At 45.0% G+C, this 21,492-nt stretch overlaps 1 protein-coding gene across 1 annotated transcript in view; it reads right to left on the bottom strand.

Annotated features, from left to right (window-relative positions):
• Csmd1 (CUB and Sushi multiple domains 1) overlaps positions 1-21,492 on the bottom strand; it is a 1,140,625-nt gene that overhangs the window by 184,928 nt on the left and 934,205 nt on the right. The window contains exons 26-27 of the mRNA XM_010620376.3: positions 19,142-19,344; positions 1,944-2,135 (exon numbers count right to left, since the gene is read on the bottom strand). Coding sequence (XP_010618678.1) covers positions 1,944-2,135; positions 19,142-19,344 — 395 coding nt within the window. The remainder of the gene's footprint in view (positions 1-1,943; positions 2,136-19,141; positions 19,345-21,492) is intronic.

Raw genomic sequence — 21,492 nt, 5'->3', positions numbered from 1 at the left:
AAAAGAGGCACAAAGGAGCCGTTCCACTGTCAGGGCCAAGGAAGTCAGCCCGGGACATTCCAGGTGCCAGGTCCTGCACAGGGACCTAGGGCTGGGCCGACCTCACTTCCAGGACACTGCCCAGAAATCAGTAGGAAAACAGAGCAACACAAGGAGAAGCCTGCGCTGACATTAGCCAAGCCCACAACCACAATCAAAGTCACAAAGCAGTCACCCAGGGCTCTGTCAGTGTTTTCAAAAACCTTTTTCGATAAATCGTCATATACCAATTTATGAAGTTTATTTATATACAGTTATGTTGATAGTAACTGCTTCTAGCTTTTCTTTAACTCCTTTTTTTTTTTTAGTCTTGTAGATTTACTATAACTCAAAACATCTGCAATGAACATGCATTGTCTGTCAACAAGGGGAAAAGTTAAAAAAATAATTAAAGTATTGTACATACATCTTCACCACACAGATGAAATCAGCATCAATATGTGTTTGGCTGACCTTACGCAGGACATAATCACGTCTCAGTAAAACAAAAGAGCAACGCCGTGAAGAGACGACTTTGCTTATTCCCAGCTCTCTTTTACACAGTATATGGGTGCAGCAGGGCCTCCTGCCCACAGAAGCCATTCTTCACTAGCTGTGAGCACCTACCAGACAGTGCTGTTTGCTGAGAGCGATTTCTTAGTTGCTGGTGGAAATTAGGTGACCCAGAGATGAACTAACAAAGACTAAGGGAGACAGTCAGATTTCGTGACCGTGTCTAAGTAAACATAAAATGATAAGTTACCATTAAGAGACTAATTCCTAGCTGTCTCTTAATCGCCGAGAGATCAGAAAGATGGAAGAAAGCAAGGAGGAGGAGGAGAAGGAGGTGGGGAGGAGGAGGAGGAAGAGCCTTCTCCCACTTCGAAGTGGGCTGCTCTTGGAAGCAGTGGCTGTGCTGTCAGCCAAGTGCTCTGCTGGAAAGGAAGTAGGCAGAGGCCTTGGAGACTGCAGAGCCCTGGAGGGTCTGGGCTGCAGCAGCGACGTTCTGCTGGACTCCACCACGAGGACAGAGCCAAGTGCCACAGTGTACAGGGACCAGGGACGCCCCTCAAGGGCACAGCGCACAAAACACAGCATCGGGTTAGCTCTGCCTTTCCACAGATTAATTAAATCCTACAATTGTCAAACAGATCACAAAGAAGTACTCATTAAATGGTGGTAGTTCATTAAAGTAATAAAGTTTAGAAGAGTATCATTCTGCAATGAAGATGAAATACTTGAAAGAGGCATTCTATGCCCAAGTATTTAATTGAATGAAGAGACAACCTACATGTAATTACCACTTTATATGAATTTCCCTGAAACATATTTGTGATAGACATGGTAGATGACTAGTCAACCAAGGCCTGCAGAGCCTTTGGTACCCTTTTAATATGGCCAAACAATAAATTTTTAATGAATTTCAGAAACAACTTTCTCTCTTTTCCTTCATTTTCACAAGAGAAGTATGATTTCTAGTTTTGGGAACTCTATTTCAAATGTACTAATTTTATGGATAAGACTCATCTAAAAGGAGAAAGTACTTTTTTAGTGAGTAAGTTTTGCTTAAGGCATGTTTCAATAATAAAATGGAGAGGACCAATGGTAAGATTGCAAGTTTTGAGCCACCTGGAATTTTAAATTACAGTGCTTTCCTTGATATATATTTATACAAGAATTTCTAAGGACAAATGTGCTAGATAATTGCCAATTTCTATACCTTAAGTAAACCACTTCCTTTATTTCACCCAATAAAATAAAGTTGAAATATTTACCATTAAATTTCAGTTTGGTGTCAGAGAGCCCCAGGACATATAAGAGACTCCTGAAGTACTCTGAAGTAACAGTATGTTAGTAATTTTAATGCACAGTATATAGCATATTTATTTGCAAATACAAAATTTCCATTTCCTGATGCCTCATACCTATGCACATGGGCGGGTCTGGCTGCCAGAAGAACCGGTTGTTGAGCTGCACACAGGTGACCTTGGCTTGTCCTTGGAGCTGGTACCCCGGGTCACACTGGAAGGTGAGGGTGTCCCCTGGCTCCCGGCTGTCTCCGTAGCGGGTGCCGTTCTGGGGCAGCCCTGGGTCATTGCAAGTGGATGCAACCGAGGCTGTAAAGGACAGAGAATGGCTGGTCAGTCCTGGACAGGCGGGTCTGCCTGGTGGGTGGGGCCCTCCCCCCTCCCAGGCTGAGTACTCGTGGCATCAGCGTGAAGCCTTTGTCTGCATGAACACCTGCAAACCGTGTCTTTTCCCCACGGTACCTCTGACAGATAACATGCATCCTGAATGTGCTTACATTTAACAGATTGTAGCAAAGCATTGAAGACAGAACCAATCATGGAAATGTCACGCACCGCCTGGTGTATTTTCACCTATACAACATTCCCCTCTGACTTGCTGCTGTTCAACAATATTTTAATAAAAACACATGCTCTAGATGACTTAAGTAAGAACACCAATGTCAAGGAAGCCTGAGTTAGATAAAATAGAATTCTTTTGAGGCCCCTGCTCTCAGGCTGACAGATAATGCCTGCTCACGTTCATTCCGGAGTGAAAGCTCTGGCGACTGACAAAGGGCTGTTGCCTCAGAGACGTTACTAACAACCCCTTCATTCCAGTTGGGCCACCCTGATCCTTTTTTCTTTTCACCTTTTCAGCTCTAAATGTCTGATGTTTTATTTTAATGTATCTGTTGACTCTGTAGTACGCAAGGTTTACACTCTGGGGAAGTGGCACGTGTACGTAACACATCTTGATTCCTTTTTCTAAATCCCCCTTTCTCGCCCTCCTCCTCCATCCTCCCATCCCTTCCTTACTCTTTTTTTTTTTTGCCCAGCCTAATCTTAATAAAATATCTAACAATGTTGTACCTGCCTTTTTTGTCAAAAAAAAAGAAAGAAAAGAGAAAGGAAAGAAGGAATGGAGGGAGAGAGAGAGGAAAGGAAGAAGGAAGAAAGAAAAAGGAAGGAAGGAAGGAAGAAGACAAAGGAAGAAAGGGAGGGAGAGAGGAGAAAAGAAAGAAAACGATGGACGGAGGCCGCTCAGGTGTGTGAGGTGCGGGGAAGCGCAGTCTGTCTGGTGCCGAGCTCCGGGACCCTGTCTGAGTGGTGCGACCGCAGGATGCCTCCATAGCCCTGCTCCTGAAGGCTCATTGCCCAGCAGCGCAGACCACCCTGCATCCATTACGCCTCCACGCAGACCCTTAGATCCCGGGTCACACAAACACGGGCTGGATGCTCCTCCAGTTTCGGTAGCTGACGCGCCCGAAGCTTAGGCAAGCTGCACCTGAAGATGCAGAGCTCACAGCGTGTCCCACCTGCTTCATGTTCCGCTAGAAGGCACTCTCTTCCCTTCCACTGCTTCTTGGGCTGTGGCTAAAGTTTTGCTTTCCCTGGGAAGTGACTTAGTGTAGGTGACACTGTGCTACAAGAAAGAGAGAGGAAAAGCCCTGCATTCAGACCCCTCTGTCCAGCGGATGCTGACAGATTTAAAGTTGCCAATGGACTTGGCTTTCTGCTCTGTAAATTCTGGCACATTGTTCTCTCATCTGTCTATCATCTATCCATCCAACTAACAGCCCGTCCACCCACCCACCCACTCACCCTCTCCTGACCCACCATCTATCCCTCTATTTTCCCTCCATCCATCCAACCCACTGTCCATCCGTCCACTCAGGCATCCACCTTCTATCTCCCATCTCTCTAGCTTATCTGTCCACCTCTCTGTCCCTCTATCGTCTACCTGATTTGTTGAATGAAATCACTTCAAATGCAAAGTTAGGATATGAAACACAAAGGAACAAGACCTGGACTTTGGTCAGGAGAGGGGAATTTTTAATCTGAGGAAGCTGTGCTGCATGACGGTTGACAGGAGACTGTGCGGGACCCTGCAGAAGGAGCAAGCACCCAATAGAAAAGGTCCTGGACGCCAGCATCAAGACCCCTGCCATCGGCAGAACTGCTCCAAAGCTCAGGCCAGCTCGTTAGGACTTAATTAGTGCTTCATGATCGCTCCCCTCACAGATCTGCAGCTTCCTGCTCTGTGAGACAGAGTTAGTGTGGGAGCTTAGGCCGTGGGGCGACCATATTATCACGCTAATTCAAGCCTCTGCCCCTCCACTCCTGGCTAAGTGAGGGCAGGCGCTGTTTTAATCACTATTTCTCTCTAATTGGTTTTTGTTCTATACCGAGACTCATGGCTGGCTGTATCTACGACTCCGTGAGACCCATTGAAAGAGCATGGCTCTTTCACCGCCACTGGACAGGAAGAATGTCAAGGCCGTGAGCCCACGAGGTCGTCCATGCAGGTCCAGGCCTCTCTTCGCCCGAGGTGCTCACTCCCTGGGCTCCTGATGCCTCACCCCTGCTTTTCTGGGTAACTGCCACAAACTTATGTCTCCAGTGGTGGCACCGATGTGGCTCCCTGTTGTGTGCTCGAGGGGTACTGGTCTGGAGTCCTGGAGACTGGGCTCCCAGTCGCACTTGCTGTGTCCCTCACTGCCCATCGCTGCTCGGTTTCTGCTGCCCCGGGCCCTTGCTCCATGCTCCTCTTGGGTTGGCGCCCTTAGGCCTGACGCTGGCCGGCCCTGCACCCTTTCCCACCCTACCTGCTTTTGTACTCCTCTGTTTATTTTCTCAGTCTTTGTTCAAAGGAAATTCTCCTGAAAATGTCAGCCTTGGTTAGTTGTAATATTCTTATTTCCCTCTCTACAGCCTTTTTATCGTTCCCCTGTCATATGTGCTGTTGATTTCAAACACTTTAGTTCTTTCTGATGACCTTGAACGAGACGTTGCCACCATCGGTTTCTGCAAACCTTGTAAATTAAACACAATATTATTTTATGCAGTTGGATAAACACTTTAGTTCTTTCTGATGACCTTGAACGAGATGTTGCCACCATCGGTTTCTGCAAACCTTGTAAATTAAACACAATATTATTTTATGCAGTTGGAGTGATTCTTTTTTATATGCGAACATACCAGTGTGCTTACTATTTTTTCTTTTCATTAAAAAAGAAAAAACCCTAGACCTTTCATCTTGCTTGATTTTTCTGTTTCCTAAAGCTTGTGTTTTGGGGACATTACTTTTAGGATCTGTGTTAGCCTGGGTTCCCTTTGCATATCTGTGAACTGGGGGGAAAGCTGCCCGTGGCTATGGGGCCTGTCTGTGCCCACAGTTTATCCACCTCACAGCCTGTACCGAAATCCGAAGCTGCCACTCTGCCCCTCTGCTCCCTCACTCAGGGAGAGAGGGATGTCCTACCGCATTTCCAACCTCAGGGACCTGGGCTTTCCCTGTCTCCTCTCTAAGCCGCAGGACTCTGTAAGGGGAAGCTCAGAGCCCAGGGGGCTGACAGAGGCCACAGGGTGGCACAGCTTCCGTGCCCTGGCACCTGACAGCCAGATGCCCAGAAAGCTGTGGGGAGGCTTGTACAGCTCTGTAACACGTCCCTCAGATGACCTGTGGGCACCCGTGACAGCACTGGAGCTTCAGCCAGCGTCACAGTCGTCAAAGGCTAGACACACCCTTCTTCCTGTCGGCCGCCTGCTCAGCACACAGGCCAGGGTTTGGAGGGAGGGGATTTCGGGCAGAATAAGACTCTCCCATGGTGTCTGGAAGAAAGAGTTCCTGGTCACAGAGAAGGCTCAGGTGAGAGGCTGCATGGGGGTGACAGGAGGACAGGGTCACTGCCCCACACTTCTCGGCCACTGCAGACACCCAAGGGACAGCAGGCCGCAAGCGCAGACCCAGGGCAGCTGGACGGCAAGTCTGCGGGCCGCATGGCATGAAGCTAATGAGGGAGCATCTGTAAGGCCTCGCCCGGGAGACACACAGTTTGCAAAGTGGCGTACTGACCACAGCACAGGTCCCTGTGTCCCACCACCTCAGCCAGCGCCCAGCGCACACGGGGCCTGGGGCTTCCTCTCTGCACGACCTCCCTGGAGAGGCACAGCCCACCTGTGTTCTGAGCCCCTGAAAAATCACCAGCAAACCCTACTTTGTACTCACAATTTCAGAGTCATGACCTCCAAAGGAAATGCACCCTTTTCCTGGCAAACAGTCACATGTGGGATTCAGGTGTTCACTTGTAAGTGTTAACCTCTTCTGCAGTTTATATAGTGTTGAAATAATAAAATATGTACATAGCATTAAAATAATTGCTACTATACAAGAATATTTATAGTGAAAAGATCATAATTTTATTATAACAATTAATACTATCAGTATTAATATAATTTTTTGGTGGTACTGAGGATCAAACCCAGGGCCATGTGACTGAGTCACATCCCCAGCCTATTTTTACTTTTTAGTTTGAGACAGGGTCTTATTAAATTGTCCAGGCTGAGGTTGGACTCCAGATCCACCTGCCTCAGCCTTCTGGAATGCTGGGGTTATAGGTGGGTGCCACCATGCGCATCTTAGCATTAATATAATCTTAAAGTAAAAGTTTAGAAGATAAGCCAAGGAGATCATGCATGAGAGACTCACTATAAGTTTAAAACCAAGACAAATATTCATCACTTCTATTTCCCAAACCTGTATTTCAGATCCACTGAAAGCAAAAATAAGAACTGCTCTGTAATGAGGCCACAAATGTACAGGAATAAGAATCCTACAGGCACGGCAGCCTTGGAGCAGGGTGTGGTACAGAGGTGTTTCTGGGAGCTGCTGGGTCTGCTCAGCTGGGGAGCAGATGCAGAGGCACTCCAGTCCCTTCTGCAGACCCAGAGGCAACCCAGGATGCAAAGTGGAGCCATGTCTGAGACCTGGCTTTATCTCCTTGATCAAGCATGCTCTGAACCTCTGGAGCCTCTGAAAATCCTCCCACGTAAAGACCCTCGGCCCACAAGCTCCTGGCAGGACCTCTCTTACACACTCTGGAAAGTACCTTCACAAGAAACTTCAGACCAAAATCCACCCAGAGTATTTGTGATCATAGTGGTGCTTTGCTTCACAAGCTCAGTTCTCTCCACAATTATGGCCACAAACCAAACGGACGGAAACAGAATCAAATTCCCCCATAAGGTCAGCAGTGAACCCAACCACTGACTTTGATTCGGTTCTTGTCCAATTCAATTCGCAGCCAGAATCATGGAAAGAATCGAGTTTATGAGACGAGGGTAAGCAGGACAGCAAGGGAGCATGTAGCTGGAAGGTTTGCATTTCTTAAGCCCATGTTACATAACAGAAAGACTGAACCTCTTAACTAACTGGAGCTTCTCAGATCACACACAGCTGTGAGTTGCAGGGAGATGCTTTAAATGTCTCAGAGAGGATGTGTACATTGCTTGTATTTCCTCAAAGATCTCTGGAGAGCACCAGTGAATCCACTCCAAAGGCTCCGAGTGAGATAAACTCCCAGCCTAACATTCTACTTTTAGAATTATGGAATAAAAATGAAAAGTTCCCAGCCTTACCCAAGTTGGACTGATTTGAGGGAGGAAAAACTAACAATTTTAAACGATGTTGTAGGAATGCTCCAGCTGGGTCTTGGAAATGCATTTTAATTTATTTTCCTGTGGTTAGGAAGTGTGGACAGAGTTTAGCCTTGTTCCACCATGCCAGGTGGACCCCAGGCATGGTGGGCAGAAGCTGTCTTTCTCCTGTGTCGCAGCATTCATATGGGACAAGCAAACAAAGGTCCTTACTAGTTAACACAATGCCTTTTTCCCCAAGGGGCTCTGTGAAACACTGTTGCTGTGTAAGAAAAAAAGAAAAATAAATACATAAAAGTACAAGGATTCCCTAGACACACATGTTCATGAGCTTGGCAGAAGCAGCCCAGGTATGAAAACAAGTGCACAGAAAAATAGTGAGATTATTACAAAGAAACATTAAATGCCCTTTGCAATCTGCCCTTCAAGAGTTCTTTGTAATAATATGTTCAGGTTGAAAATTTTCTTCTCTGATCTTGACATTTGACAAGTACTAAATAGTTATGAAGACATGTTGTGAAACCTGCTTATCAAATATGGGTTTAAACTGAATTCCACAGTTAAAGCAAATCATACTGTGTAACAGAAATAAATCAGTCAGTTAGATTTCACGCCATGGTAATGTGAACACCACTACAAACAAAAGCCCACTCCATGAGAAGTTTCAAGCTAATTAAATAAAGTCTGATATTCCAGAATAGTTATGAACATTATAGCTACTAAACTAGCCAACAAATCCCCCACCCACAATCTTGTTTTTGCATTCAGGTGTCACTTGATTTTGTAGTAACTAGTCCTTTGTGTTTCCCTTCACTTAATCAATTCTCATAACTGGATTCTATTTCCTCTATTTATATTATTGTATTATCAGATCTTAATCTTAATTTAACTCAGACATACCAATTATCAGAGATAAAATTATCTATGCAAATGTCCATTTTAAGCAAAATTAGAAGTCATTTTTTTAATTTCTTGCAAATGTTTCTATATTTTTAAGCTGTGAAATTGTATCAGTGACAAATCTTACTGTCCTCAATAATTAGACCACACAAAGTAGAGCTATAATAGATTACCAGTGCTCACAACAGAACTTGTTAATTTAGTGCTTAAGGCATCTTAGTGAACTGCATTGACTTCCCCTTAATGGAGCCATGTGGAGGTAGGCCCGCCACTTCAACCTGTCACCACAGAGGAGCTCGGTCATGTGGGTGCCAATACAGCGGTGTTTGTGTCCCCCTCCCATGCCCTGAGGACAAGAGAAAGAGGCCTCTCTGAGGCTCCCAGCTGAAAGTTGAAGTCCACTGGAAAAGTGAAGAAAATCTGCAATAAAGCACACCACACCACCATAGATGGATGGTAGGTCGGAGGGACCAACACCTCACATAGGAACCTGGTCTAACTTCAGGGGAAAAACATCTGGAACCTGCAGTAAAACCTTGCAGAGTTCAACCCAGAAGCAGGACAGGGATCTCAACTTGGGTCTTGCAGCCAGAAATCAGCCTGAACCTTGGGGACAGCTGCTGGCTTGCTGAGACTACTTAGCTTAGTCCATGCTGTCTATTGTGTCACCAGAGGCACCCTGAAGGAGGCCCTCTATTTCTATGTGTATTTTCTATTTTCTAGGTAATATTTTTCACTTAAAATATTAATCATTTAAAAATATTTTTATCTATTTATCTTTTCTCAAATTTTTTCTTTTTTATGTTTTTATATTCTTTTCTTTCTCTCTCTCTCTTCCACCTTGATCTCCATTACTGTTTTTTTCCTGTTCCTATCCTAATTCAAATTTGTTTTCTTTCTTTTGCCTTTGTTCCCTTTTTCCTTCTTTCAATTGCAGTTAATTTTAAAAGCAAGTGATTACTGTCTCTAGCCTCCCTATTGCTGTTAGTTTGCTCTGTTCTTGGAAATATTTTGTTCTGCCCTCTCCTCTTCTCTTCTACAGCTCCCTAGAATTTGTGTGATCTTCCTGTGTCCTCTGAATTCACTTCTAATCTTTCTCTATCTTATCTATCTCTCCCTCTCCAACTCCTTCTGAACCCCCATCCTGAAGGGTAAAGTTGCAATACTGAAGACTTTATACACTATAAACATATTTTGGGCTGGTCCTCAATTTTGATTTCATTCATATTGCTAATAGTGATAGATTAATAACTACCACAAATTGTTCTTTTCTAAGCTTTGCTTGATGCTATTGTGTTGCTGATAGTATCACTTGGGGAGTTGTGATTGATCTAATCAGTTGTCCTCCCTGCTACAATGAAAATGAGTTTTCCTCAGAGATATTACAGACTCAAAACTTAAAGACAAGCTATATCTTGAAGATTGAAGTATTAAACCAGGAATTAAGCCAAGGAAATTACCAATGACAAAAGTGGAAATGAGAAAGCATTGAAACAAGGCACAAACACAGACTTCCACCTCACCAAGGGTAAACTCTGGTGAAAACAAGGTGGAAAGGTCTGACAGTCAACCATCTGGTCACCCTGAACCCATAGCACAGGAAGTAAAAAACATAAACGAGGCTCTAGAAAAATTAAAAACAAATAATTTCCTAGATAACCACAGAAATGGTGAGAAGAATGAAAGGCATGATTAGGGACTCTAGAACAGAAACAGATTAAGAAGAAAATAGATGAGCTCAGGACCATGATGGAAAACATGAATGTCCAACATAGGAAAGAAATGGAATTTATGAAACAGATTCAAACAGATAACCATGAGATTAAAAACTGTATAGAGAGCATTTACAGTAGGATGAATGAATGTGAGGACAGAATTCCAGATATAGATGGTAGGATTGCAGTCAGTGACCATGAAAATAGAGATCTCTTAAAAACAGTAAGGGACCATGAGAAATCAACCAAACAACTTTGAGATGAGGCAAAGAAGAATAATATAAGACTGATAGAAATCCATGAAGTAGCAGGGGAAAGTAAAAGTGGCATAAAAAAATGTTAACAGTAATATTGACTGAAAACTTCCCAAACAGAGGGAAGAAAACTTCCCGAACTTATCTGACATACAGATAAGTGAGGCACATAGAACTCTAACTAACCATGATAAAAAAAAATCCATACCTAGATATATAATAATCAAGATCCCGGAAACCCAACAGAAGAACTAAATACTACAAGCAGTTAGAGAAAAGAAACAAATCACATGCAAAGGAAGGCCCATCAGAATCACAGCAGACTTTTCAACACAAACCCTCAAGTCAAGGAGTGCTTGGAGTGAGGTATTTCAAGTTCTAAAAGAAAACAACCTCCAACCCAGATTGATGTATCCTGCAAAACTATCTTTTAAAATTGACAGGGAAATAAGATACTTCCATGACAAACAACACCTGAGAAATTTCATGAACACCAAACCGGCACTCCAAAAACTTCTAAATAGTATTCTGGAAAAAGAAAATGAAGACCACAACTCCATAAGGACCAAAAGAGCAAATATACCAGGCAAGGCCAGAAAGTAAACGGAAGAGGGGGAAAAAATAAAAGAACCAACAACAGGAAAATAACATGACGATGAAAGGTCAATATATAACAGTTATAACCATCAGTGTTAATGGAATCAATTCACCAATCAAAAGAAACAGGCTGGCAGAATGGATTAACAAGCAAAATCCAACAATATGCTGTACACAAAAACCCACTTAATCTATAAAAAAATTCATGGACTGAGAGTAAAATGATGGAAAACTGTTCTCCATGTGATAGGAACCCAGAAAAAAGCAGGGGTAGCTATCTTTTTTCAGACAGAATAGAGTTCAAACCAAAACTAATTAAGAGAGACAAAGAAGGCCACTACATCCTTGTAGAGAGAACAATACAAGAGGAAGAAATGATAATCATAAATAAATATATGCACCAAATACTAATTCCCCCATCTGTACAAAACAAATATTAATAGATATGAAAAATGAAATAGGTACTAATACCATTGTAGTGGGGGACTTCAATGCTTCACTGACACAAGTAGACAGATCATCTAGACAAAAAACCAACAATGAAATAACAGATCTGAACCAAGTCTTAGAACAAATGGACTTAGTAAACGTTTACAGAGTGTTCCACCCCACAAAATCAGAATATACATTCTTTTCAGCTGTACATAGGTCATTCCCCCAAATAGACTACATGTTAGTTCATAGAACATGCTTAAGTAAATGCAAAAGAATTGAAGTTATCTCTTGTATGTTATCAAACCATAGTGCAATTAAACTGGAGATTGATAGCTTAAAAAACTGCAAGAACATCACAAACTCATGGAAATTAAATAGCACCCTGCTGAACAACCACTGGGCCACAGAGGGAATTAAAGAAGAAATTAGACAGTTTCTACAATTGCATGATGATGCCAGTACAAAATACAGGAATTTGTGGGACACAATGTAAGAAGTTTTATGAGGGAAATTCATAGCAGTAAATGCATATACTAGAAAAACAGAGCAAGATCAAATAAACAACCTAATACTTAACCTTAATCTCCTAGAAAAAGAAGAGCAAGACAAGCTTTAAGCTCATACAAGGGAGGAAATAATGAAGATCAGAGCAGAAATCAATGCAATGGAGACTAAGAAAATGATACAAAAACAATCAATGAATCGAAGAGTTGGTTTTTCAAAAGAATAAATAAAATCTATAAACCCTTAGCCAACCTTATCAAAAAAAGGAAAGACTTAAATTCATGCAATTAGGAATGAAAAAGGTGAAGTCACAACAGACCCACCAGAAATCTAGAGGATCATCAATACGTACTTCAAAAACCTATACTCTAATAAAATGGAAAATACAGAAGAAATGGACAGATTCCTAGACACATATGAACTTCCAAAGTTCAATGAAGATAAGCAAACTCTAATCACCCCAATTACATTCAGTGAAATTGAAAATGTAATTAAAACATTACCAACAAAGAAAATCCTAGGCCTTGATGGTTTCACCGCTGAATTCTACAAGACATTTAGAGAAGAACTATCACCACTACTCTTTAAACTCTTCAGTGAAATTGAAAGGGAAGCAATACTCCCAAATTCATTCCTAGAAGCAAGTATTACTTTGATTCCAAATCCAGGGAAAGACCCAATTGAAGAAGAGAACTACAGGCCAATCACCCTAAAGAACATAAATGCAAAAATTCTCAAGAATATCCTGGCAAACAGAATACAGAGGGTCATCAAGAAGATCATACACCCTGATCAAGTTGGATTTCTTCCAAGGATGCAAGGATGGTTCAACATATGCAAATCAATAAATGTAACATACTATATCAACAGAATTAAGGACAAAAACCATATGATCGCCTCAATAGATGCAGAAAAAGCATTTGATAAAATTCAATGCACATTTATAATTAAAAACTCTACAGAAAATTGGAATAGATGGTCTTTATCTCAACCTGATAAAGGCTATCTATGAAAGACCAACAACCAATATCATTCTAAATGGTCCAAATCCAAAAATCTTCATGCTAAAATCTCAAGCAAGACAAGGATGTACAGTGTCACCACTCCTGTTCAATGTAGTTCTAGAAACATTAGCCACCGCAATTAGACAATGGAAAGAAATAAAAGGAATAAAGTTAGGAAAGGAAGAAGTTAAACTGTCACTATTTGCTAATAATATGATAATCTACATAGAAGATTAAAAAAATTCTGCCAAAATACATGTAGTCTTAATTGACAGATTCAGTAGAGTAGCTGGATACAAAGTCAACACCCAAAAATCAAGAGCCTTGTTGTACACAAATAACAGACTCATTGAGAGAGAAATTAGGGAAACTTCCTTTCACAATAGCATCCAAAAAAATGAAATAACTAGAAATCAATCTAACAAAGGAGATAAAAGACCTCTACCTTAATAATTACAGCACTCTGAAAAAAAAAGAGAGAGAGAGAGAGAGACAGAAAAGAGTATAAGAAGATGGAAAGACATCCCCTGCTCCTGGGTAGGAAGAGTCAGCATAGTGAAAATGGCCATGCTTCCAAAACTTCTATACAGATTCAATGCAACCCCTACTGAAATCCCATCAATATATTTCACTTGAGAAAACAATCCAAAAATTCATCTGGGACCAGAAAAGACCTAGAAAGCAAAAACCATAGTAGGCAACAGATACATGGCAGGGGGTATCACAATCCCCAACTTGAAACTATACTACAAAGCCACTGTGATAAAAACAGCATGGTACCAGCAAAGAAACAGATCCAAAGTTCAATGAAATAGATTAGAAGATTCAGAAACAACATTAGACATACTCAGCTACCTCATCCTTGACAAAGGAGCCAACCATCTTCACTGGAGGAAAGATAGCCTCTTTAATAAAGGTTGGAAAAACTGGCTTTCAACTTGCTGAAGATTAAAACTAGATCCCTATCTTTCACCATGCACTAAACTAAATCCAAATGGATTAAAAACCTAAATATCAAAACAGAAACACTAAACTTACTGGAAAGTACATTAGGCAGAATACTCAAAGACTTAGGCATAGGAAAAGATTTTATGAACAAATCTTCAGCAGCACGAGAACTTGTGCAAAGAATAAACAAGTGGGATCTCATTGTGTTAAAAAGTTTTGAAGTGCAAGAGAAATCACCAATAGAGCTAAGAGACAACCTACAATATGGGAAAATATTTTACCAGCTACTCCTCAGACAAACGACTACTATCTAGAATATATAAAGAACTCAAAAATCAGACCCCCAAATACAAAGACCCAGTTCAAAAATGGGCATTGAAATGAACAGATATTTCTCAGACTCAGAAGTAAAAGCAGCAAATAAATATATGAAAAAATGTTCAACATCACTGGTCATTCCAGAGATGCAGATGAAAACAACACAGAGATTTCACTTCACCCCAGAAAGAATGGCTGCTAGTAAGAAATCAACCAATAACAAATGTTTCTGGGGTTGTGGAGAGAAAGGATCCCTTCTTGATTGTTGGTGGGCGTGCAGACTGGTGCAACCGCTGTGGAAATAGATACAGAGATACCTCAAAGAACTAGGATTAGAGGTTCCATTTGATCCAGCTATTCCTCTGCTGGGTATCTTTCCAAAAGAATTAAAAGAGGGCAGGGATTTAGCTCAGTGGTTCCAGCACCTTCCTTGCATGCACAAGGACATGAGTTCGATCCCCAGTACCAAAAAAACAAACAAAAACCAAAAGAATTAAGAGAATCATACCACAGTGATATATGTGCACTCACATTTAGAGAGGCATGGTTCATAGTAGCTAAAACTTGGAAACAACCCAAATGCCCATCAACTGGAGACTGAATAAAGAAGACGTGGTTTTTCTATAAACTGGAGTATTACTCAGCCGTAAAGAATGAGAAAGTAGAAACATTGATAGCTAAATAGATGCACATTGAGGCTACACTCTTAAGTGAAATAAATAGGACACACTTGAATAAATACCAAATAGTTTCTCTGGTGTGAAAAACAAAAAGTGTAAGTAAGGTACAAATGGTATAATTGGGAATGTTAAATAGGAAGAAAATGGCTAAAGGGGAAGTGGGAAGGGGAGGGAAAAGGAAAGAAGGGAAAAGAAAAACTGAGAAAAAAGGAAAAAATGGAAACAAAGTCTTTGTAAATAGGGAAGGGTGAAGCGGGTAAAGGGAGGGCTGGGGAATGGGGAAAAACAAGAACCAAGACATATCATGTAAAGGTACAGATCCCAATGATAAATGTAATTGCATTGTTTGCTTTAAATGTACCAATAAACTTAACAGAAAAAAATAAATCCATGTGAACGCTGTGAGACAATATACTAATTAGCAACAGTGCTCCATCCTGTCAAAAATAAGCAGCTCTGGAAAGACCCACTGTGTGTTCCTGAGCTTTAGGATAGCATAGCATTGAAACTTCGCCAAAACTCTTTGTATCTAACAGAAACGTTGACCTTAAATTTCAGATGTACCATAAGATTCCATCTTCAGCATCTTCGTGAAAGCAAAGGTTCTTTCATTCAGTTGTTCAGATTTTGGTTTCTTTATAATAAATAAAATCAAAACTAAATTTAAAACTTCACCTCTCGTTCTCTAAAGCGATCAGGTTTAATGGTTTCCGGGCCTCCCGGCAGGTATGGCCAATGGATTCTGTCCACTGACACACCGCACTGAGCTGAGCACAGTCTCAGATTTCCCACTGCACACTCACACAACTGCCATCCACCCGGTTGGCCCAGGTGGGAGCTGGCCCGGGCCCAGCCTCCTGACAGCACCAGCGCCTCTCAGATGCGGATCAGGCCCTGATAGTTCCCTGTCTTCCCTCCCCACACACCTTCCTGACAAGCAAGTGCAAGGAGAATCTTACGCTGTCCTCTCAATTGAGTGGTGTGAAGCAGGAGGCCAGAGAGGCAGGGATGTGATCTGAGCACTGCAGGCTGAATCATTTATCACGTAGTGCTTCCCCAGAGTCTCTATATGTCTGCTACCGAGAGTAAATAGTAACAGCCCCATGTGTTTGGAGAAAACTTATAAATCAAAGTGCTTTTGTGCTCCCTAGCTTTGAAGGAAGACCTCATCAAAACCGTGGGGGTGCTGAGAAGAGGATTAGGTCCTAATTTAACCTAATTAGCGGGAAGTGGATGCTAATTGGATCGATGTACAAGCTGGAGGTTGTGCAGCCCATAGGAAAGGAGCAGTGCCCGCCCAGGGTCAGGGCTGTGCTCTGCTTCTCCTGACGGCTGCAGAGTGTTGCCTGTGGCTGTGTGTGCGTGTCTGAGACCTCTGGGTCATGCAGTGCTTTACAGTTCAAAGGCATTATATTATAGTTACGATTAACACACACAAACACGTACACACACACACACGTACACACACAGTGCTGGTTTTCTTCATAACCAGAATTGGGGCTGCTAACACTGTGATAGTTCATATTCTCTTTAATAATGCCAAATGCTGCCAGCTCCTCGGTTCTGTACCTCAAATGCTTTTCAATTATTTCACAGCGAATGTGAGTTACTGGAGGAAAACACAGATGTGTCCCTTCACAGCGCGTCCAGACGCACATTTACCACATGGAGGTCTTTGTCCTGGGAAAACACTGGGATGATGGGTATCAGAGCAAGACTGAAAAGACCACTTAATAAATTCAGCCTCACGAGAACCGGTGACTAAAGTATGAGAAACACCCACACACACCCAAGAAACGAAAAACAGGAGCAGGGTGTGACCAGGCATCCAATGCCAGTCCCACGGTGAGTGTGGCTGCAGGGGCCCAAGTCCGGACTGAGCACCCAGCACTGTGCACCCTGGAGCGGTCACAGCTCACAGAGAGCAGCCGCTGGGTCACTGTTGGGGGAGCTGAGAAGCGGAGGAACCTGGGAAGGGCGCCACGTATCCCCTGGGCCACACTCACACTTACTCACACTCACGCTCACAGGCCGCTGGGGGTGACTGCTGCAAAGTTTCCCGAGTCCCATGCGCTTTCTCTCATGCTGCCCGACTTCTGAGTGACATGCTTAAAACACTGAGGGGTGACTCGGCCCAAGAGTGGGGTGTTTCTTGCTTTTAGAAACCACGCTGCACACTTCTGCCTACACTCTCTGGTCTGAAATTTCTAGGGAGTTTCAAGTCCCAGGTATTGGGGAAAGAGCAGACAGGAAAGGACCACTGATTGTAGCTGGGCCAGTGAGCCTGGGACCAGGGCAGGATCCTCCTCAGAGGTGGTCACAGGACAGGGCTGCTGGTGTCCTCAGGGACCCATGCGCTGGACCGCTAAGTAGTAGGCACCAGGACACTTCCTCAGGAGCACGGACAGCACCTCCTAAACAGCCCACTGCTCGCTTTTCAGTGGGTATTAATTTTGCTATTATTTGAAAGAAGAAAAATGGCTTCAATCTCAACATCCCATTGAAAGAAGCTCCTACAACTTCCCCTAAGCCAGCATCTGCGCTTCGACTCTTTTCAACAAGTGATTTTGGTGCCTCCGTACTGGGCAGGTGACCAGATGGTCACAGCGGAATAAGTTTGTGTATGACTAGAGTTGTTCCCAAACTGTGAAGTGTGACTGAAAAAAAGGAGAATTTTAAACTTTGAAATGCAGCTTATTAGAGTAAGAGACACTGACTTTGCCATAATCCCCTGGACTTGAACACACTCATTCTGGGCTCTTGCCACTTTCTCAGCAGCCTGGAGTCCTCATTCATGAGCGTCCTTAATTGCCCTGTCCTGGCTGCCTGCAGCGTTCTGAATTGATTCAAAACACTGACCTTCTGGGGTCAGCGTGACTTTGGGGAAGAGCCAGAGGTCACAGTGCCAGATCCTGTGCTCAAGGCAGATGAGGGCACATGGTGACCTTTTCCTGAGGCTGCTTTTCTGTTGGATGGCACTTGGCAGGCGCAGCATTTGCGGTATCTGACCACACGTCAGAAAGACTCTCGTGGAAGAGGACTCCAGAGTGGCGGGAACGTTGGGATGAGTGTGTTTGAGGTGGGGAGACAGGGGATTAGTGGCAGTGTCTTCTGCAGTGTTGAGCGTTTAACGTCCACCGTATATTTTGATCACATGCTTGTGCCAGTGGTCAGCTGTGAATGAGTGTGGTTATCCTCTGCCTGTCCCAGGGAGGCTCTGGGGGAGTAGAGGGCAGGGGGGCAGGGCCAGGCAGACTGTCCCTGTGCTGTCCACATGGCTACTCTCCCTGTCAACCCGAGCCTCTTACTTTTTCCCCTGAAGTAGTTCCACCCAGTTCAGTAGCTGCTCTCTCATTGTTAGCAACAAACAATTCTTTTAAATTAAAACACATTATCTCTCCACAACGTAAGTTAGAGACGTGGCATGTGGGCCCTGAGTCACCTGTGCTGTTTTGGAGAAATCGATCCGGAAGATGGAGAACAATCAAGGCCCCCCACCACGTCTCCTGGGAGTGGCCCATCCAGGCCAGAGGACTGGGAAGACATCTCTCAGTCCCGCAGGGAAAGGCCGCTTCTCTTCCGCATTGACCTCTCCTTCAGCAAGTTTCACCCATGATTACATGGTAATTAAGCTTTAATGAGAAGTGTTCACTGATTACCGTTAACATAATTGTGGCTGTCAGCTGGTGTCCCTGGGGGTGCAGGGTAGAGCCAGTGGGCTGTGGCTTTGAGGGTCTGAATGTGCACTGGGTGCCCACAGCCTTTTCCTAGAGGAGGGAATCCCGTCTCGCAGCCACGCCCAGGGGGAACGGGGTGAGGCCGGAGTCCACCACACACGGCGGTGAATGTGGGACACACAGCTCCAGAGCCAGCAGCAGCCGATCCTTCATCTTGGAAAGAGGTCCCAGCAGGATGTAAAGCAGGGAGAAGATGACCATAAAAATGAGATTGGCAGGTTTGTCAAATGACTGATTCAACTGCCCTCATTTAAGAAAAGAGGATCGGGCTTTGTACCTGAAAAGACCCTGCCTGGTTTCCAATTCCTATCAGAACATGAGCTGCTCAGGAGCAAAACCGGTACAGGAAGATCCACATACTGTTCTCCGCATTCCCCACCTGGAGGGCCTGGCCGTCCACCCGCGCTGGGCAGGCCTCTCTACAGCCAACAGCCCAGCGACAGGGGAGCAAAGCAATCTCTTCTTTCCTTCAAACGCACTTTCCAAAGTGCGAAGCTGGCTCCGCGCGGTGCTCAAGGGGGCCCTGGGAAGGCAAAGGGCCTGCGCGGGGCAGAGGCCAGTGGGCTGTGGGCGGGGAGGCACCTACTTGAGAACTGGATGGAGAAGCCAGACTTGCTGATGAAGAAGTCGCTGTCGAACTGCAGCGTGAGCGAGTTGAAGGTGCTGTGGATCTCCTCGGGCAGCGCCGAGCCGCTCCACTCCTTCAGGAGGATGGCGCTGTCCACCGGGCCGTCCCACACCTTGAGGATGTCGTGCGCCAGCTCCGTGTCGAACACAATGAAGTGCAGGCTGCGGAGGGAGAGCACAGTCGTGTGTTGGCCCCACTCTGCCCCCTGAGCTGGGATGCTGAGCCCCTGCACAGTCACAGAGTCCCCGAGAAGATGACAGATAGACAGACAGACGCCCAGGCACCGCGTGTCACTGGGGAAGGAGGCGCTCCGGCACAGACGCCAATGCCCAGGTGCAGTTACACCAGAGCCCAGCTGGGCCTTTCCACAGCCAAGTGCCCCCTTGCGTCCAGCCTCGGTGCTGCACCTCCGATGTCCAGGAGGGGGCAGCAGGCACAGCAGGAGAGATGCTCCTCCTGGCCAAGGCGTGCTGGCCCAGCAGGGTCCATGCCAGGCCTGGCCTGGGTCTGGCCTTGGATTTGTCTCCATGCCTTTTAGCTCCAGAAAAGCCAAGCTGTTGGAAATTCCAGCTCAGAGACATGGAGGCCAGGTGTCAGTTCCCTTCCCTGCAGCTTTCTGCTGCACTGCAGGGAGAGATCTTCTGCAGGGCACCTCTGCAGCTCCCCAGGAGGCTGGCAGGGCGGAGCAGCAGGCCGGCCGGGGGTGGGGGGGGCGGGGGCCTGATGCTCAGGCCAGCAGAAGCTCGTGTGTCCTATACCCGGAGTTTACAGCTTTGTCTGCTCATTGCATATGGACTGCAAGGGAAATAAACACGACATTCAGATCACTGTCCACAGATCTTGATTACTTCACACTCTGCATATAGCACACACAGTTGTGTCCAGTTGCTCTGTGTGCAGCGTAAAATAGTAGAGTGTCTCTTAAATATCAATATAAAATATGCCAGATACACAGAGAAGTGCAGAAATAGCAGACACTTATTTTCCATCATCACCAACATCAGCATTCAACCCTGCTGGCTTGAAGTAGTTAAGCAAAATCTTACAGACACACCTGTCCTGTCCCTTAGGACACCCAGCCATGGGCAATTCCCATTTAAATATGAAAGTCCCATATGTGTAAGCTAGCACAGGTACCCCACACGATGCTCCCGTCACTGTGAGTGGGACAGAGAACATGCCACAGGGTCAGTGTGCGGAGAGTGAGTCCTCCGTGCTGAGAAGTGCCATGTTAATTTGCGTCAGAAGCGTGAGCCATGTCCCCTGCTAGAGGACAGCACACATCTTCCTTTCACCAAGAAAAGAAGGGCACCCCAGGGTGTGGGCACCCGGAACACAGACCAAGGGCTGCTCCAGGTCCGGCATCCAGAAGAAAAGTCAAGCTGATCTCTCCTCCTGTAGCTACTTGTAGCTTCACAACAATGCACAAATGCCCACATTTTGTCACATTGGATACTGCAGCTGCCAGTATCAGAGGAGCAGGGATGCCAGTAGAAATTCTGACGGCTGTGGAACGGCCTTGGGTTTAAACGTGGCCCTTGGCCATTCCTGAGGTTGCCCATCATTTTACACCTGCAGGGCTTCCTGCCTGCAAGGAGCAGTTCAAAGTCGAGGGTCTAGGACCTTGGAGCCCAGAGAACCCTGCCTCCGGGGGTGTAAGTAATGAGAGAAGGCCAAGAAGGAAGCAACCGAAGCAAATGAGCAGAGAACACAGCACGTTAGCAGGCGGTGAGTAAACTGCGGGGAAGGAAAGGCAGAGAGAACAAGGGCTGCAAAGGCAGGAGTCAGGGAGCCGGAGGTGTCCTGTGGGCCACAAAGTGGGTCTGGGCAGGGCTTGGAGAAGGTGAGGGGCCTATTGTGTGTCCCCAAGGAACAAGGTGAGCCAAGAGGAACCTTATGGATGGTCTCTGGCCTTCGGGGAACTCCAGGAACCAAGAGCAGCCCGGAACAGGATGTGCGGCTGACCTAAGAGGAGTGAGAGGTGCTTGGGTGCAGAGAGGGGAGAAATGCAGCTGCGTGGGGTCTGTCAGCAGCTTGTGCCCTACGCTGAGGGGCAGGGACAGCAAGTCACACTTTAGCAAAGCAGCTATTCCGCCAACAGGACCTTGGGAACCACTCTTGTTCTGTGGACAGCAGCCAGGAAGGGAGAGGGCTCTCTGTGAGCCATGCACAGTCCTGGCAGGAGAAGCCCAGATGGCCCAGCCCAGCTCCACAGTGTGGGCATAGAAGGCAGCAGAACCTGGACAAGCCTGGGAGACAGGTGAGAGAGAGAGAGAGAGAGAGAGAGAGAGAGAGAGAGAGAGAGAGAG

This window comes from Fukomys damarensis, unplaced genomic scaffold (genome assembly GCF_012274545.1).
Source record: "Fukomys damarensis isolate Sample0158 unplaced genomic scaffold, DMR_v1.0_HiC HiC_scaffold_18, whole genome shotgun sequence".
Classification (NCBI taxonomy): domain Eukaryota; kingdom Metazoa; phylum Chordata; class Mammalia; order Rodentia; family Bathyergidae; genus Fukomys; species Fukomys damarensis.
The sequence above is the reverse complement of the archived record's forward strand: the minus strand, read 5'-3'. Positions and strand labels throughout refer to the sequence as shown.